This window comes from Nyctereutes procyonoides, unplaced genomic scaffold (genome assembly GCF_905146905.1).
Source record: "Nyctereutes procyonoides isolate TBG_1078 unplaced genomic scaffold, NYPRO_anot_genome, whole genome shotgun sequence".
In the NCBI taxonomy this organism is placed as follows: domain Eukaryota; kingdom Metazoa; phylum Chordata; class Mammalia; order Carnivora; family Canidae; genus Nyctereutes; species Nyctereutes procyonoides.
The window spans coordinates 47,949,639-47,967,671 of record NW_026575044.1 but is presented as its reverse complement, the minus strand read 5'-3'; the positions used below and the strand labels follow the sequence as shown (position 1 = coordinate 47,967,671).

At 46.8% G+C, this 18,033-nt stretch overlaps 1 protein-coding gene across 11 annotated transcripts in view; it reads right to left on the bottom strand.

The window, feature by feature from the left end:
* Nucleotides 1-18,033, bottom strand: part of MTCL1 (microtubule crosslinking factor 1) — a 131,458-nt gene that overhangs the window by 42,139 nt on the left and 71,286 nt on the right. For 8 of the 11 annotated variants that reach the window (XR_008664224.1, XR_008664222.1, XR_008664223.1 and 5 more), the window contains exons 4-6: nucleotides 10,224-10,283; nucleotides 4,196-5,533; nucleotides 2,939-3,070 (exon numbers count right to left, since the gene is read on the bottom strand). Coding sequence is in view for 8 of the 11 variants with exons in the window: in XM_055323585.1 (XP_055179560.1) it covers nucleotides 2,939-3,070; nucleotides 4,196-5,533; nucleotides 10,224-10,283 (1,530 nt within the window). In the remaining 3 variants the exon portion in view is untranslated. Of the gene's footprint in view, nucleotides 1-2,938; nucleotides 3,071-4,195; nucleotides 5,534-8,951; nucleotides 9,030-10,223; nucleotides 10,284-18,033 lie in introns of all 11 variants that reach the window. The other 3 variants (XM_055323589.1, XM_055323590.1, XM_055323592.1) reach the window with 3 other exon arrangements.

The following is an 18,033-nucleotide window of genomic DNA, read 5'->3' as shown; positions in this document are numbered from 1 at the left end:
GCTCTGTGCTGTCAGGCCCACGTGGGAATCTTCACCAGGAGCAGCGTCTGGGTCAGGCTGCTCTGCTCACTGACCGGAGCTCTGTGTATAGTTTTCCATGATAGCCTCACAGGAAAGTTGTGGCCAATGGATCCATGGATGTTTTCATTAAAAGACTTCTAAGAGTTCTGCCTCTAGCATTGTCCATTGTACAGTTCTTCAACTCACCATAGTACTGAAAGATCAAACTAAGCAGGGGACATGCTCCACAGGGACAGAGCAGGTCCTCTAAGACTGTGACTCTATGAGGGATCTATGTTGGTCTCCTCTCATGAAAGGAAGAACTACAGAGCTATCAAAGTGGTCCTAGGATATGTTTTATCTTTTAAAAAATATTTTAAAATATAATGTGTTTGCATACGTAATTGAGAGTCTTCCATGTGAAATGCCTTAGAGGATAAAGAAGTCAGAACAAAAGATGTCTAAGTCTTTGATTAATACTATTCCTTTTAGGAAATTATGCTTGCCTTTCACCATGAGTTTTAAAATTTTCTCATCAAGCTCTGTAAGATTAAAGGAAATCGAACAGATGTTCAAAGGAAGCAACATACCATGGCAAGAGAGCCAGATGTGTAGTCAGTGACCTGAGTGACCTCAAGGAGATGGAGCTCTTCTGAGCAGCGCTCCTCATGGCAAGGTGGGGAGAGGGCTGAAGCAGGCGCAAGAAGACTGTTCTAGACCACTCATCCACCAAACCCCCCCGAGGGGTTTCCTGGCGAGCCACCTCACTCTCGGACCTCCATTTTCTTGTTCACGGAATGGAGGAAATTAGCCTGAAGATCTGACATTCCCTTCTGAGCTACATTGTGCAGTGACCCCAAGTCTTCACATGGCACCAGCTAGCTCTGATAATCTACCTCTTCTGGAGGTGTATCTTCCCACAACACTCAGTTTGATTCAACCAACTAGGTTTCTCTCTCCAAAGCTGCTGGTTTCCAAAGCTACGTGATGCCATGCGTGTAGACAGCAGGCAACGGGGAAAATTATCAATGCCCCAGTGTTAAGCAACATTTTATCAGAGTTTAGCTAAACAAGGTGACATGTGACATGCCTTGAGTGATGACCATATGGGAAGGAAGCAGCAGCTATCCTCAAACAGCTATCCCAGAGAACAGGGCTGCCGTGTTAAGCCAGAGCCATGCTTAGATAGGATCAGGAAACTGCCAGGGAAAAATGAGAAAGGGCTACAGTGGGCAGAGGAGATTGGACCCATAGCGAGCAGAGCTAGGACACCCCTTCCCACCTGGCAGTCTTTGGTGGCAGGACACACTTGGCTCTTTATTATTAGTCAGACTTTAATTCACACAGTATTCAGCATCATTCATGGTTACTTTCTCAGCCAACGGCTCCTCGGCTCTGGGAATCATCCACATATAATCACATAAAGCAGATAGGACAGTATTTTTCTTCCCATTTCAAAGATGAGAAAACAGGGGCTGAGACTTTCTTGAGAAACAAAGCTGGTAATGGACAGAGCTAGGCTAGAGCCCAGGGCCCCTGATGCCCATGCCAGAGTTGATTCTAGCACAGAGTGGCATCCCTGCTAGAAAGAGCTAGTGTAGTGTTCATGGAAGACTAGGAAGTATGCTTTCCTGAGGCTGTCATCCTGGAGATGAATAAGTCAATTCTTCTGAAATGTACATAATTGTGAGTGTGCTACTGCTCAGGCAACCAGCATTCTCAGATGAAGACCCTTTGTGGGGCACAGGCTGATGGAAGGAGCTTATTGTGGAAGTTTCAGAGAGTTGTAAGACACAGGAGTCACCAAACCCACATTTGTTTTTATGTAAGCTTTTCGAGGGTAGTTTTCATGTTACTGTGTGCCCAAATCAATGAGGGTAGAGATGTGACCTACTCTCTCCTATAGGACAAGGGAAAAGCCCAGATGGGAGATCTGTGAATTCAGGCCTGGGTAAGCCAGCAGTTCCATGTGCACCTGTGACGGCAGGACCCACAGCAAAACAAGGCACTGTCCACAAGGTGAGCTGAAAGGTGCAGGCGCTACTCTGCCCCAAGTGCCTCCCTGAGCATCAATCCCTAGTCAAATGCCTGACTTTTTTTGCTGTGTGAGCTTCAGTGTCTTTGTCACACCTGCTGCCTGGAAGCCACCAGGTCCCTTAGAGCTGAGCAGTAACATCCCTCGGGGACTGATGAATTAAGAATTTTCAGCTAGACCTTTTTGAATGTGGCACATGGCTCTATCCTTGCAATAACCTGCCATGACCAGCAGTATCAGAGCCAGGGATTCATTCCTCAGGGACACCTGTCTCTCTGTGGTGGGTGGAATTACTTGCCAGGAAGAGCTTGTCACTGCCAGGACTGCTGACAACTGTTTCATGTGATGGAGTATCTATGGTGGCCTCTATGGTCGCTGGGAGCTTTGTTGACAAGAGGTGGCTATGGTGACAGAGAATACTGAAGAGCCCCCAGCGCTGGGAGTACACTCCCTGATTCTGGCCCCTGGCTGGAGCACTGTCACTGGCAACTACAGGACAGGCCACATGAGACACAGGGAAGGACAGTTTCCTCCAGACCAGCAAAGACAATGCTTGGTTTTCATACCTGTTTTCTTGACTGTTGGACACAAAGCTACAGGACACTCACAGGTTAGTCCCCTATGTCTTGCTACATGTCCAGGCGTCCACAGGCAGGACGATGGTCGCCTGACCCAGGGTGCTGGCAGTTCTCCCGCATTCACCCTGAGCAGACCCTCCCATTCCAGTTGCATGCAATGGACTTGGATTTCAGTGAAGCCCCGCCTGGTTGCATATCCGCCCACCATGTCCCTGGAGGGGCCCAGACCCCGGTAGGAAACATCACACAGCCAGCCACACAGCCCAAGAAGGGATGGGAGGGCAGGGCAGGGGTTGCCAGCCGATGGGACCAGCCAGGCGCTGACCTCTAGACTGAAGCAGCTCTGGCCTCCCTGCCGGCAGCTCCCGACGTCCCCATCAGCGCGGCGGTGCAGCTGCTCTGGCTCGTCCCCGCACTCCTGCCCCGGCTGCCACTCCAGCTGACCTCTCAGTTTGGACTGTTTAGGTGCAGGGGAGGGATTGGGTTGGGTTTGGTTCTGAATTTTAAATAAACAATGAAGGATAAGGGGGTAGGGGTAGGGAGGGGAGGCTAAAGAAAACAAAGATGGGTAACAGAGACCACAGACACCACCACCGGATGGGGAAGAGCGGGAACAGATGCAGTGCCGGGAAAGAGAGCCACAAGAACAGAACCCAGATGGGGATGAGCAAAATGGTAGCTGAAAGGTCTGAAAAGCAAAAAGGGAAACAATGGGGAGGAAGGCGGAACACCGGTTATGAGGCGCATGCAATGGGGATGCGTGAATCGGAGACTCCACCGCAAGCACACTACCCATGAAGGATACGGAAACAAGGCTCCTCCTTCCTCGCTTGTGGTCGAGCAGCAAAAGCCATAATCCAGGCGGCAGCTGGGTCATGCACCCAAGGGCGATGCATAGGAAAGCAGTCCTTGGAAGGCCACTCCACTCCGCCCTCACCCTCGGCTTGGGGAGGGCAGCGACTTTCTCCGTCAGAACCATCTTTCTCCTGGGGCCAGCTCCCCACTCTGGCTCATCTTCCAGTGGGAGTGGCTGCCTAGGGCCTTTCAGACCTGTACTGCGTCCCTTTGGCCATCAACCCAAGTAGGGATGCAAATGCTCCTGGGCGAGTCTGCTAAGTATCCTGACTGTGAAATGAGTTTGTACTTTGTTTAAACTTCTCTGGCTTCTTCATCAAGACAGCTGGTCATTTGAGACATCAAAAAAAAAAAAAAAAAAAAAAAGGAGAAAGGACAGACTGCGTCGACCCCTATCGCTTCCATTGGGGTGAGCCTTGTGTCATGAGGGAGGGCCTCTAAGCCAAGAGCACCGGCGCAGTTAAAAAAAAAAAAAAAAAAAAAAAAAAAGAAGAAGAAGAAGGGGAGGAAAAAGAAACAGGGAAATAAAATAAAACTAAAAAAAAAAAAAAAAAAAAAGAAACCCAACCAATAGAAAGGATTTGGTTGACACTTGAGGCTTTAGTACAATGCAGGTTTGAAATCATAACCAAGCAGCCGTGAGCAGAATGAGTTCAAGTGCAGCAATGCCAGCAAGAAGGAGGAAGAGCAAAACGGAGCAGGGAGGCAGAGCCAGGAGCCCCCTTACCTGCAGGTCCGGGACCAGCTCCTTCCCCAGGTTCCCGACGGGGGAGTCCCGGGACACGGAAGTGACGGTGGAGAGAAAGCTGGAAGACTCTGTGAGGTGAGGCAGGGGGGACAGGCCTTCCAGGCGCTCCCGCAGGCCATCCCCGATTCGGTTCACCTGCTCCAGAAAGGCCTGCAGCTCCTTCCTGAAAGCCTTCATCCTCGAGTTGATGGTCCCCAGCAGTGGGGGCTCCTTCTTGCCCCCCTCGCCTGTCCCCCCCGCCCCCTGGATGTCGGGCCCTGGCAAGGCCTCGCCACTGCCCAGCAGCCCCACATCGTCCCCGAAGCCCGCGGTGTCCGTGATGAGGCGCTCCACTGTTCGCTCCAGGCGCTCAGCCTCGTGCTTTATGCTCGCCAGGCACTCGGTGTCCTCCCTGGCCCGCAGGAGCTCGGCGGGACACGGCTCGCTCGCCTCCGATGGCTTTCCACTGCCGAAGCCCGACGTCTTCTCGCACATCTCCTCTGAGTCGCTCTCCCCACCAATAGGGCCCTCCCGCTTGGGCTGGGGCTGGCGGCCTTCCTCCCCGTCGCTTTCCTTCTTGCCCTGGTCGCTATCTGCGTCGCTGTCCCGGGGGCTGGGGGCACGCAGGCCTAGGTGGGCAGCCAGGTCATAGCGCTGCACATTGGACAGTAGCACCCGGTTCTCATACTGCAGCTTCAGCACCTTCCCACTCAGCTCGTTGATCTGTAGCCGCGCCGACTTGAGCTCCTCCTGCAGAGGGGCCCCGCTGCCCACGCCCTTGCCCGCGCCATCCGCCAGCCACCCTGGCTCTGGCCGAGGCTCAAACTTGAACTTGTTCAGCTCATGGGTCAGCTGCCGGTTGTGGTCTTCGATCTCAGATATGGACCTCCGGAGCAGCTCCGCTTCCTCCTCCACGAACTGCAGGTGCCGGCGGAGCTCTGTCGAGGACTCCAGGGAGTCACCGAAGGGTGAGGTAGGAATGCCTGTGATGTGGTCCCGGCCTGTACCCTCTCGCTCGTACTGGAGCCTCATGTCCTCCATCTCTGCTTTGAGGCCTCGGTTCTCCACCTCCAGCTCCACAATCTTTCGGCCCAAGATGTTGGCCTCTTCCTCCACCAACTTCAAGCGCAGCTTCAGCTCAGCCTCCCTGGTGCTGGGCGGCCCCCCGGCTTCCCCCGTGGGGAGGGGGCTGTCCACGTCCCCATAGAGGGCCTTGTACTTCTGGAGCTCCTGTTCCAGCTCGTCCTTCTCCTTCCCCAGCTTGGCCATCTTTTTACGCATCAGGGAGCCTTCCTCTTTGGCAAACTGAAGCTGGCACTTCAAATCGGCACTGTCATCCTGCCAGGAGAGAACAGCCCGAGAGAAGGGTTATTTGAAAATACCAAATGTTCGTGTTTTGGATGATTTCCCTCGCACCTCGCCCCCAACACACACACACACACAAACACAAAACAATGATATTTCTATCAGTGCATCGAGTTACAGGTAGAAGGAGCCAAGGAAGAGCCAAGGTGAGCCCAGGCCTTCACAGAGGGAACACTGCAAAGGCCTATCTGTTGCTTTGTCACAGAAACCAAAGAAACCAAACAGTGCATTTGGAAAAAACAGGTACATGGAGTCCATCATACAGGTGATGGGTGAAGGGGATGGAAAATGAAATGCAGCCCAGTGCCTGTGGGCAACACAGTGGTCCTTCATTTCACTTTGTGGGTCCAATCTGACTAATCACCAGTACCAGGTACCAGAGCCCCTGAGAGGTACCAGAGTCCCTCACTAAGCCTGGAATAGCAGACAGGCTTCAGTAGCTGCTTCTACCTGTTGTCCCTCCCTCCCTCCACAGTGTGGACCTCCCTCATGTAGAGTGGCCAGCCACCCACTGGTATTACCAGCACGGGGAAGCCCCGATCAGAGCCTGGCACTGCCCAGATGTTCTGAGACCCTGAGACATGGCAATTCACCTCTATTCCTCCCCTGGCCTCCCCTGCTCCAGTGTATCACAAGGATGACATGAGGACAGACATGGGATGAAAGGCAGGAGGGGCTTTGGAACCTGCCTTTGGAGGTGGAGTAAGTACCATGCTCTTTCAGTTAGGATGAACTGTTACCATAGACCTAACCCCTGAGTTACTGACAACGTTTCACCAGGCAAGGGCCACGTCAGAGCCTTTGCTTCTGTTTCACTCCCTTTACTTGCTGCAACATAGCGGGAGATGAAACTCAGAAACTCAAGGCCAGAGTTAAGTGTTTCAAAACCAGGGAAGTGGTTCTCACTGAAATCGCTAGAGGTTCTGGAGGGTCACCAAAGCACTCTCTGCTACTAAAAGCCCATATGATGTGGCTGAGGTCCTGAAGGCATATTTAGGACCATTTGGGAAGTTGACTCTGCCTTTCCAGGGCAGATCCCAATGCCTGAGAATCATATGGACTCTGATGTGGGCTTACACAAGTATTTACTAGTCCCATTCAGTGAATGGGAAAAATGAGCGATTGCATGAATCATTCCTCTTTGATTGGCTATCAGAAGCTTCAGAAGGACAAAGTCCTTGGCAAAGGCTTCCCCATCACCCAGAGAGACTTAACAATGAGGTCCATGGTAGCCATTCCCCAGCAGCCCCAGGGGAGGGAGAGTCATCAAACTAATCTCCTGAGCAAGTCACCTCTGGGGAAGAATGAACTTTCAGATCATTTTTTGTGCTCAAATGGTTAGGCAGCTTTCACACTCAGGGAATAGGGCTCATTCTTTGCCATGTTCTTCCTGCATGCTCCCCATTGGGTAGCAAGATATACAAATACCCACCTTGGTGTCTCCCAACTGTCCTCCTTCTATCCTGCCTAGATCCTGACTCCTACAGCCCAAACCCATGGAAGGAAACAAAAATGACGTGACAGGGAAGAAAAATCTAAGGCCAACTGGGAGCCAAAGGCCATGTGGCTGTAAAGACACATTGTATATAATCCTAATACTAAGGGAAAAAGCATGATTTTTTGCATGTTTGTTTGTTGATTCATTCATTCTTTCAGTGAATGTCGGGAATCATTATGTATCAGAAACTGGTACATTACTTTTAATTGACCCCAGCTTCTTAAAACTGTCGAAAACAGATCAAAAGCAGCCTTGTAATTATTTGATAAAAATAGATTTACAAGAATCTGTGCATCCAAATACACAGAAAGAGGTCTCTGCTGTTCACAGGAAGAAACGGAGTTTAAATGGGCAAACATACATCCCAGTGGAGACAGACTGTGAACACTATGTAAAAGGATTAGTTTGAGAGTGAAAAGCCTAGGATGGGAAGACAGTGAGGTGCTCCTGGCCCCAAAATTCACTTGATAGCCAGCATATGTTCTTTGTCCCAAATCACCTAAATGGTCCTGTCTCCACCCTGAAGTGCAGAGAAATTCATCTTGGTGCCTGTGGACAGCAGTTAGTATCATGGAAGAGAACATCACCAGATCCAAGGGGATGCCACCACCTGCCCACTTGGAGCCTGGGCAGACCCAGGAATGGGCATGACCACCTACTGTGACCAATGTCCGGCCCCCACTTCCATGGACATCTGCAGCTCTTGAGGCCCTAGTATGGTGGAGGAAGGTTGGAAATGGGCAGACAAGGGGCAGCATTACCTGCATAGATCAGGCAGTTTTGGTCTCAGACCAAGATCTGGGAGTCCTGGGGGATCTTTCCTGAGGGTCTTCCCCTAAAAGTTGAACTCAGAAACTGAGTAAAGGGGTGGGATCTCTGAGAGGTCTGGGGAACCCAGGCCTTCCCCAACGGTTCTGAAACACTCAGCTCCAAGTGCTCAGGGTAGACAATCTCACAGAGCTCTCACATCACTGTCATTTCCGGAAACCTTAAACCTCACATCTCCTCTCCCCTGTCCACCACTCCCCACAAATCTGACTACAACCAGAATTGTTCTCCTCCTCCTTGAACTGAGACCCCTGTCCATTCAAGAAGCAAGATTCTAGGACACACTTCAAGGAGGGTCCAATGCATAGGTTACCTGAAGACTGATAAAGTATCCCGAAAGTCTTGTTCCTTAAAAGCAGAAACTACACACACATACCAGGAATTCTAACATGATTAAAGCATCTTGTCATTTCTACTCAATACGCATGCATGACACTTAGATCTGCCACCAGTGCTAAAGCAGTTTTCCAAAGAAAGGCAATCTCTGAAGCCGAGGGAATGTATGCATTTGGCAGAAGGGTCAGACTTGCCCACTCTGGTCTGGGTGGCTGGAGCTGGGCGCTGCCCAGGTGTGGGAGGGGGAGGCCTGGGGAGCCAGGCTCAGCCTGTTCTAGGGGCAGGGAGCTACTCCTTCTCAGAAGATGGGGAATCACAGCCTCAGTGGGAGCAGCAGGAGGCTGGATTCCCATCTTGTAACTACACACTTTCTAACACTCTGCCAAATTCCAGGGGAGGGTCTAGGCTGAATCCTGAGCTGAAGGATACCAAGCTCTGGTTTCAAAAGATCATGAGATAGCTCCAGGAATGCAGAATCAATGCAGAAGGTCCAGTCAGACTTTCCACACACACAGGTCCTGTTGCAGGCAGAGAAGGCAAGCATGGTACAGAAGGGAGGACACACATGGGACCATCGCCATCACCACCACCACCACCACCACCACCACCACCACCAGCCGGAAAAGGCCTTGTCAAGCAACAAAAATATATCGCTCTGGGTATATATTCTTTGGCTTGCAAGTCTGACGTCCAGCCAGCACCCCAAGCGCTGACTACGCACATTCCTACCTTGCGCCGGGGTGCCAGTTTCCTTTGAGTTTTGGTTGTAGACCTGCAGTTTCCAAGGCGCTCGGTTCCACCACTCTGCTGGACAGAAACTCCTTTCTCAATGATAGTACAGGCAGAGGGGGAGCGGAACACATTCCCGGTGCCCGGAGTATTTCACAAACACTCCTGAGTGTTGCTCAGCCTGAGTCACCCACAGGAGACTGCAGTGCCATGCTGGTCATTCCAGAATGGGGAAGAGGTTACCCTTTTAAGGGAGATCCTCCCTGCTCAAGAGCCAAGAAGCTGAAATGTACTCGAAGCCCATGAGGGTCCAAGACCCCAGCACAGAGCCTGCAGATTTTAGTTTCCCTGTTATCAGTAGATGTCAAAGTGAGATTAGGGGAGTAGAGAAGCCCAAAGGGAAAGGTTAATCTTTGACATTCTTCCTTCTTCACATGGCCCAGCCCTCCTTGAAGGCTATGCTGGGCATCAGTGAGTTTGGATAACGGCACAACTAAAGCCAATTGAGGGTGGAGTTCACGGGGCAGGCCAGTGGAACTCCAAGTTACTGGGACTTCTTGCGCCTATCAAATTACTCCTTGCTCTGAGAACTCGGGGAGCTGATACCCCACTCAGGCCTTTGTTCTCTCCAATACCTAATGCTAGCAAGATCCTTTTTTTTTTTTTCTTCAGAAAAGAAGAAGAAGAAGAAAGGAATCCAGTAAAGCAAGTGTTCAGAAGAGCTCAGGAAGTTCTGCAGAACACAAGTTGTGTACACAGAAAGGGTGAGGCTTGTGCCATCTCCCAGTGAGACCATTTCACTTTTAATTAGGACAGTTTAGGATACTGTTCAGCTGGCACATTAAAAAACAAGCAAACAAACAAACAAAAAAAACCAACCCAATACCTAAAACAATAGCTTATGAATGACCCAACAGCACAGAGGCCATACTATTTTACTGTGTGAATGATGCTGAAGGCCAAAATATGTTTTATCATTTGTGAGTACTGCCAGAGAGCCCTAAATTATATCAAATTATGTTTTGCAGAGTCCGTTTGTTCTCGTCTTTCTTGAAGAAGTCACCAGCTTATCAGGGCGAGAAACAAAAACAGAGAAGCTGGTGGTTTAGAGTGAACCTTTTCACCCTATGGAGATTTTGAATGAGTCCACATTTTTTTGGCAGGTAATGTTTCTTTGAATATTTTAAAGGCAATGCTAACACTTTTGAGACAATTCAAAATGAAGTGACTGCCCCTCATGAGATGTAACATTAGAACAATGCCTCTGCTTACCTGGTTAAAGGTTTTCTTTTCTTTGTACGTTTCTCGGTTGCCTCTTCTTTTCAGGGAACTCTGAAATAGATCCAAGGGACATTCAGTTATGGGGGGGGGTCACATGCAGGAGCTATGCTAGGGTCACATTGTCCCCACCAGTCAGGGGCACATGAAATGGACTGAGGCTCTTTTTTTTCCCCACTGGAATCAAGGAACCACTTAGAGTCAATGTTTAAAAACCGGTGAGAGAGCTTAGCAAAGTCTTTGAGCCATCATGATTGTATTTGGAGTATTCCTCAATTATTCAGTTTAATGATAATGGATGTTGGTTTGGATAATTTGTAAAAATGGGAAGATAGGAGAAAGGTAGGCAGTTTTGGAAACAGATACACAGTATTTTTGGAGCTACCTTACCTTTCTTAATTATGTTTTGTTGGGGCTAATATCAAAATTAATTGGTGTTTCCTGAGTACCTATGGATAAATGGCCAGATCCACAAAGTGATAGGAAGGGAGAGAAGGGTGGCCTGCGCTTATGGAAAAAACCTAATCCAGGATGCAGCATTCTCCATGCACAGCCCCCTCCAACTCATGACTAAACCTACATCTTAAAGGTCTTGTAAGTCCATAATACATTCATGTGAAGAGGCCCTGACTGTCCTTCCCTGGGCTAGGTCCCTGCCTAGTTTCATATACAACGCAGCACACCCCTGCCTGCTATCAGCAAGAAATATGTCTGAAATACAAACATGAATAGAAATAAAAGGGTAGGGACGCCTGGGTGGCTCAGCGGTTGAGCGTCTGCCTTCAGCTCAGGACGTGATTCCGGGTTGGGGATTGAGTCCCTCATCAGGTTTTCTGCGCGGAGCTTGCTTCTCCCTCTGCCTGTGTCTCTGCCTCTCTCTGTGTGTGTCTCTCATGAATAAATAAATAAAATTTAAAAAAAAAAAAGGGCCAAGAGATGTCTGAAATAGAACAGCAGGGAGCCAAGGCACTCCCTGCTAATGTAACATATGAAGACCAAGAGAACTGGCTGGAAGAGCGAGAAGCATCCTAGGAGGCGAGACACACAGATGTGAAACCTGAAAAGATTAACAAAATCCTGAGATAAGCCGGGAGAAGGTGGTTTGGAAAGTTAAAGACTTGTCGGCTCTCCTTTAGACCCCAGCAAGCCAGTGAGTGGGAAGGCGGTCTCCCTGATGGCTACCCGCCCCCTTCTGCAGCCTTGCCCTACACAAGGCATGAGGCATGGACCTGGAACATTGGACCCTCCTGGAGTTCATCAGAAGGGGGCTCAGAGCCTCTCTGCTCATTCCTTTGCAGCAGTGCCCCTGCCCAAACAGACTGGGAAGGAGGCTCTCATGCAAGTCACTTCTATCAGGGTCAGACCTACGGTAATGAACTTAGATCTATGTGTATTCAAAATGCCTCACTCACAGAAGGCCAGGGAGTGCCATTTAATGGATGAATTTCAGGGCTATGAAACAATTAAAAATTCCAGCCGCCCCTTAGCCTCTAGGGGGCCAGAGGCCTGGAGGAAAAAAAAGGCAATTGAGAGAGAGTGAGAAGATTACAGAATCAGCATGAAGTGTTGGCACTCTCAGGTCAGCCACGGCGCAGTGTGTGGAAGCTTACTGTTTAGGGTTAGGGTTAGGGTTAGCTGCAGAAGCAGCTTTGTTTCCTTTAGTCTTTCTGGTAAAAGCAGGGTCAAACCTCAAAGATATAACGAATCTCTTCCAACAGGTTATGTTAAACCTGTCTTAAGAAGAGCTTGAGATTTACTGCCCATAGTCCGTAGGCTTTCCAAGATTCTTTGCGCTGCAATGAAGGAGCTTCTTTGATTTGAATGAGCTGAACAAGATGAACACTTCTGATGGTTCACTACAGAGAAGAGTTACAATAAAGAAGCAAGGAGACAAACCATTCCAGAGGCTTCAGCCTCTGGGACTTAACTCTAGGACTGCAGTGAATGTGGCGAGCCTGCCTCTCTGCAAGCCACCCTGCACTGCAACATGTTCTCCCAATGAATGCAAAGCACATTCTGCACACCCAAGAGGAAACTATCTGGAAGTGAGATGAAAGCTGGAAATGGAGACAGAAGAATGATGGTGCCATTTAGGTGGGGGGAAGAAGGGCCTAGGCGAGCTCCTGCTGGGAGGCAGACAGATTCCTCTGACTCTCCTGATGGGTCTTTCTCCTTGCTAAGCCCCGAGTACAACTGCCTCTGAGTCCTGTGATCCTTCTAGTGAATCACAGAATAGGTGGGGGGCCATAGGATTCCCAACACGGATCCCAGTCACAGTGACAACTAAAATGACGAACAATGCGAAGATTAAAGTTAACCAGAAATTGGCCAAGACCTCTATGAAAGAAACCATACAATTTTGGTGACAGACATAAAGAAATGCTTGATGCTGTCCGAGGGAAAGACCCTATTTTATAAAGATGTCACGTTTCCCCCACATCATTATAAGTACAACATCATTTTAACCAAATTCCTCTCTTTCCATATATATATATATATAATGTAATATATATATATATATACACGTATGTATATATATATGGAAACTATTTACGAGTGTGTATATACATACACACATACATACTCACACACACATGCTATTTGCATAGATGTGAGAGGGGAGCGAAGAGTATGGAAAGACTTGACACAGTGACTCAAAAATTCATCTAGACCAGGGGTTGGCAAACTAAGGCCTTCAGGACAAATCAACCCACAGCCTGTTTTATAAATGAGTTGCATTGGAGCACAGTTTTGTCTATTACTGTCTGCTTCTACTTTGTACTACAGAAGCAGAGCTGAGTAGCAGTGACACACCATATGGTCTGTAGAACCTACAACATTTACTATCTGGCCCTTTTCAGAAAGCTTGCTGACCTCTGGTCTAGAAAAATAAATTGGTAACAAGAGCCAAGAACACTTTGAAAAGGAAGAAAAATGACAGTAGGTTTGCACTACTAGACATAGAAATACAATATAATGGTTTGGTGCTGGTACAAAATTAGATAAATGGAACAAAATACAAAGCTCAGAGATAAACCAGAGAGGAAACTATCCAGAATTAAGTCCCAGAGGCTGAGAGTAGATGAGCTTTTAACAATTGATACAAATAGCATCTTAAAAGTAGGGGAAAGAATGGGCTATTTTGTAGATGTTGGAGGAACAATTAGCACAGGAAAAAAAAAAAAAGCAAGATCAATACCATGTATCAAAAAAAAAATTCCAGATGAATTAAAAACCTAGATGTACGAAATCATAAAGGAACTAGAAAGAAAGCAATGAATTTCTGTTTGTTCTTGGGGCATAGCTTTTTTTCTGTGTTTACACAGAAACAAAAGCCAACACATCCAACAAAAAGATTGGTCATGTAGATTGGTAAGACTCTAAATGTTTATGTATCAAAAAAATCATTTCTTAAAAAGCAAAAAGCAAATGACCAAATGGACAAAAAAAAAAGATTTTCCTAGTGTAAGGCGGACAAAAGAGTGATATTTGGCAAGCAACAGGAAAACTGCTTTAATTAAAAAATTAATGGTCGACCAACACATGATTACTTGCAATTGAAAAAAAGTATAATTTTTTCACTTGGAGGTCTGCACACCAAAAGACTTATGACACCTAATGTTAGCAGGTGTCCCCAGAGGCAGGCACTTCCGTCCAGATCAGTGAGTGAGGATTTCCACGGCATTCCCGGCAGGCAACTGAGCGTGGCAAAGGCACACAGTGTGTGCCAGGAATTCCACCTCTGGAAATGACTTAAGTCCTGGAAATGACTCAGATGGCCCTCACTTAACCAGTATTAATCCAATATCTACTATGTTGCCTTGTCTGGGCAACAGAGTAACAAGTCTTTGGGTTTTTAGAAACTTCTATGAGAGTATGCAGAGTCAGACAATAAGAAAGGAAACAATAAGAACAAAATAAGTTCAGCGGACCTAAGGGAACAGCAGAGATGGGGAGGAAGATTCACAGGTAACAATGTTGATCACACTACCTTGTATAATAGTGAATGAATTCTGTGGAGGGCGTTAAAATTAAGTTTTTGAAGAATTTTTAAAGATTTGGGAAAAATACAACACATTAAAAGAAAAATGCAGGTTATAAACGGCATGTATCTTGTGATTTCAATTTACAGCTGATACAATGCAAATATACGCACATATTATGTATGTATGTCGGAAATGCAGACTGGAGAAACAGATATCAAGTATTTCATCCTACGGTGACAGAATTGTGGGTGATTTTAATTTTCTTTTTTGTGGCTTTTTATAGTCTCTAAATTACCTAGAGTGAATATGATTTCCTTTACAATTAAAAAAAAAAACTCAGGGAATTATTAAAGAGGTCAGAGAAAAGAGGCCATCACTGATCTCCGAAGAAGGATTACAGTGGTGTTTTATCAGAAATTATCTGCCAGCTTCTTGGATCTCTTTTTGTAAGCTGACGTTGTTCTCATTAGCCTGGCATTTCTGGTATAATCTATGTGTATATTGGCTAAAAAGGCCAGGAAGCCCCCTGAGGAGTGAGGGAACCCGCCAGGTACTGCACTGCACTGCAGGTCCCCAGCATCTGGCTCCCTCTCGCCGACTGCCAGGTAGTCACAAGGCCCCCAGCCTGGGGTAGAGTGTCTTTCTGGGCTCACCTGCTACGAGTCTCATCCAAGGCAGATAGCTGAGTGCTTTGGGTATACTGGCCAAGGGACCCTGGGTGTAGGATGATTCATATGCACGTAATTCATGGCCAGTCTATTTCCCTAGATGACTCAGAGATCCAGTGGAGAATCTCTTCCAAGAAACAATAAGAAAAAGAAGAAAATGTTGACCATCAAATAAACTGAACCCAGAACGGGGGATTTGCTTGCTGATTCATTCTGCTCCTTCTTTTTAGTCTGGCCAACTGCCAACAAATCAACTCTAAGTTCCTATAGAAAAGGGGGAAAATTGAGTTTCTGACTCCAAACTAAATCCATCTAAGGCTGATGCATTTGCTGAGTATTGAAAATGATTAAATAAAATACGAAGTTAGGCAATTATTTGGACTTTCAAGTCATTTCTTAATGTTTCCTATTTGAAGTTAGCCAGTTTCTTCCAGGCAATTTCAGAAAAAGGAACAAGCTCTCAATTGCTAAAGCATTTCAGAGATAGGGCTTTGAGCTTAAAATTTAGATTAGTAATAAAAAGAGACAAAAATTAGGATGCTGTGAATCATGAGTGAGGATGGGAAAGAGGGTACAGATGTAGGCAGATTACTTTCAGAATTCTTACAGATCCTTATTATTTAGAAAGTTGTTTAGGCTTTTTTGGGCTGATTTACAGCGCATGTGCTTATAAAATTAGGATAAGAACATGAAGGTACACAGGCCTTCTTTCTTTTTAGGAGAGGGTTACCAAGATTCTTTCATCCACATTAGTCCTCACGTAAGTGTTGTGGGATGTGAAGGGTACGAATTATTAGCTTCTCCTCCAGCTAGAAGCACCAGATCCTGGCTGGTAGATACCTTTTCACTTTTCAGCCCCCAGAGAGCTCCCAGGGAGACCAGTTCTCAACATGCCATGGAACCACTGCACTCAGCTGAAGTCCACTGCACCAATGTTATACTGCAGGGCCCTGTAAACCAGCCCCCCTCGGATTCATACCCTACGTGGCCACAACCACTTTCTCTTGGCTGTTTGGGAGAATAATGGCAGATATTAACAATTACCGTTTCTTGGGCACATACTCATGCCAGGAGCAACGATAAACTCTTTCTTTCTTCCTTTCTTTTTAAAATTATGATAGAGAACGAGAAAGAGGCAGAGGGAAAGGGAGAATGTCAAGAAGTCTTCCCGCTGAGTGTAAAGCCCGACATGGGGCTCAATCTCATGACCCTGAGATCGTGACCTGCGCAGAAACCAAGAGTCAGATGCTCAACCCACTGAGCCACCCGGGTGCCCCACTAAACTCTTTCTTTACATGTCTGATCTAATCTCCTCCTCACAAAAGCCCTGAAGGGCATACATTATTATCACTGATAAATAGACAAGAAGATACGTCAGAAGTAAGGTGATGTCTCCAGGTGCCCCATTCTCAGAGATGGGGCTCCAACCCGAGCCTGACTCTACCTCCTTCTTCACAGTCACAGTCTTGAGACCCTCCCGGCTGACCTCTGGGCCTCTGACAGCCCAATCTGCCAATCTGGGCTGCTTTTCTTTTTGTTTTCTTGAGGTTTTCAAGCCCCAAACTGCTGAGTCTTCTCACACAAAGAGCCTCTCCTTTCTCTAGCAAAAGAGCACAAAGCACTATTACCAGAATGGTTGCAAATTGCTCTGCTCACGAGGTACCTCATGGCTGTGAAATATTTGTTGGCACTGGTGATTTCTGAGGATCTGAGGCTGCGGACAGCACAGGTCCTTATATGGAAAAGACAGAAACTATGATCAGAGGACAAAATACCACAAAGTAAGTGAGGAGAGGAGAAGAAACTATATTGAAATGCTCTGGTGGAAGAAAGGTAACAGCCATAAATGTCAGAGCTGGTTCAGATCCCAGCACCCACAGCTAAGAGGGAGGAGGCCAAGAGGACAACAGCCTGGCCACAAGCCACAGCACCTGGACTGCGAGACCCACCTCAGAGGGACAGAGACCACCAGCACAACCAGGCTACCTACCAAATGCCACTTTTTCTTGGGAAGAGACAGGTTGCTGCTTGTGCACATTTGGGGAACAAGACACATATCTGCTTTGCAGTAGAGACTAGTTGATGCATTTTAAGACTCAGAGACATTAATTTGGAGGCCTAGTATTTGGAAAATTGTGGCAAAAACATACTACAACACAACACAAAATAAATGAAACTGAAGGTGATAAAGCAACAGTGTAGATTATTAATATGCAAACAGAAACAATGGAAAATCTGACCATCACAAGACCAAAATGATGATTCTACAAAAAAATAGTGTCCTTCCTCAAAATTACAGGAACTCCCAGTGGGCACACACACAGGCACTCAGGAACATCATCAAGCATTGCATGAAATATTGAATTAGAATCTCTATTTCAGAAGCTTCCACTGACTCACTTAGGTGATAAATAAGTGGCCCTAGGGCTTCATGAAAGTTGAAAATCTATAAAAATGTATGCTTTTTGTCAAGTAGAACTGAAGATAAGGTTTGTGTCTTATTAATAATAATCAGTTCCTGGCTCCCATTGGTCTGGCAAAAATATACTAGTTCACTGAGAGAGGCAAATTATAGGCAAATTATTTCCCAGTCTAACAAAACAATACAAAAGAGTTAGAAGTACTTTGAGAAACAAAACAAAGCTGGGGTGGCTGGATGGCTTGGTCAGTAAAGCATGTGACTCCTGATCTTGGGGTCGTGGGTTTGAATACCATGTTGTGTAGAGATTGTTTTAAAAAAAGAAGAGCCAAAAAATACAAACAAGTGATATATTAAAATGTCCCCTTTTTGCAGAAAATTAATCACTCATTTTTTTCAGGTGCACATAACATAAAACATTTAGTACTTTGTTCAGTTTTCGAACAAAAGGGCATATGAAAAAATTCTGAATTACTTGTGGTATATTTCATAATAATCAGCCATAACACACTTTGGATCTTCTAAATTTACTCTGAGAATTGTTCTAAATGATAGAGTGTGCTATGAATAAAATTTATGCACACATTTATCAAAATTCAGTGAATATAAATTTAAGATCTGTGCATTTCAATGTACATAAATTAACTCAAAAAAAGTATAAGCAGGAACAGCTGGGTGGCTCAGTGGTTGAGCATCTGCCTTTGGCTCAAGGTCCGGGGATAGAGTCCCAC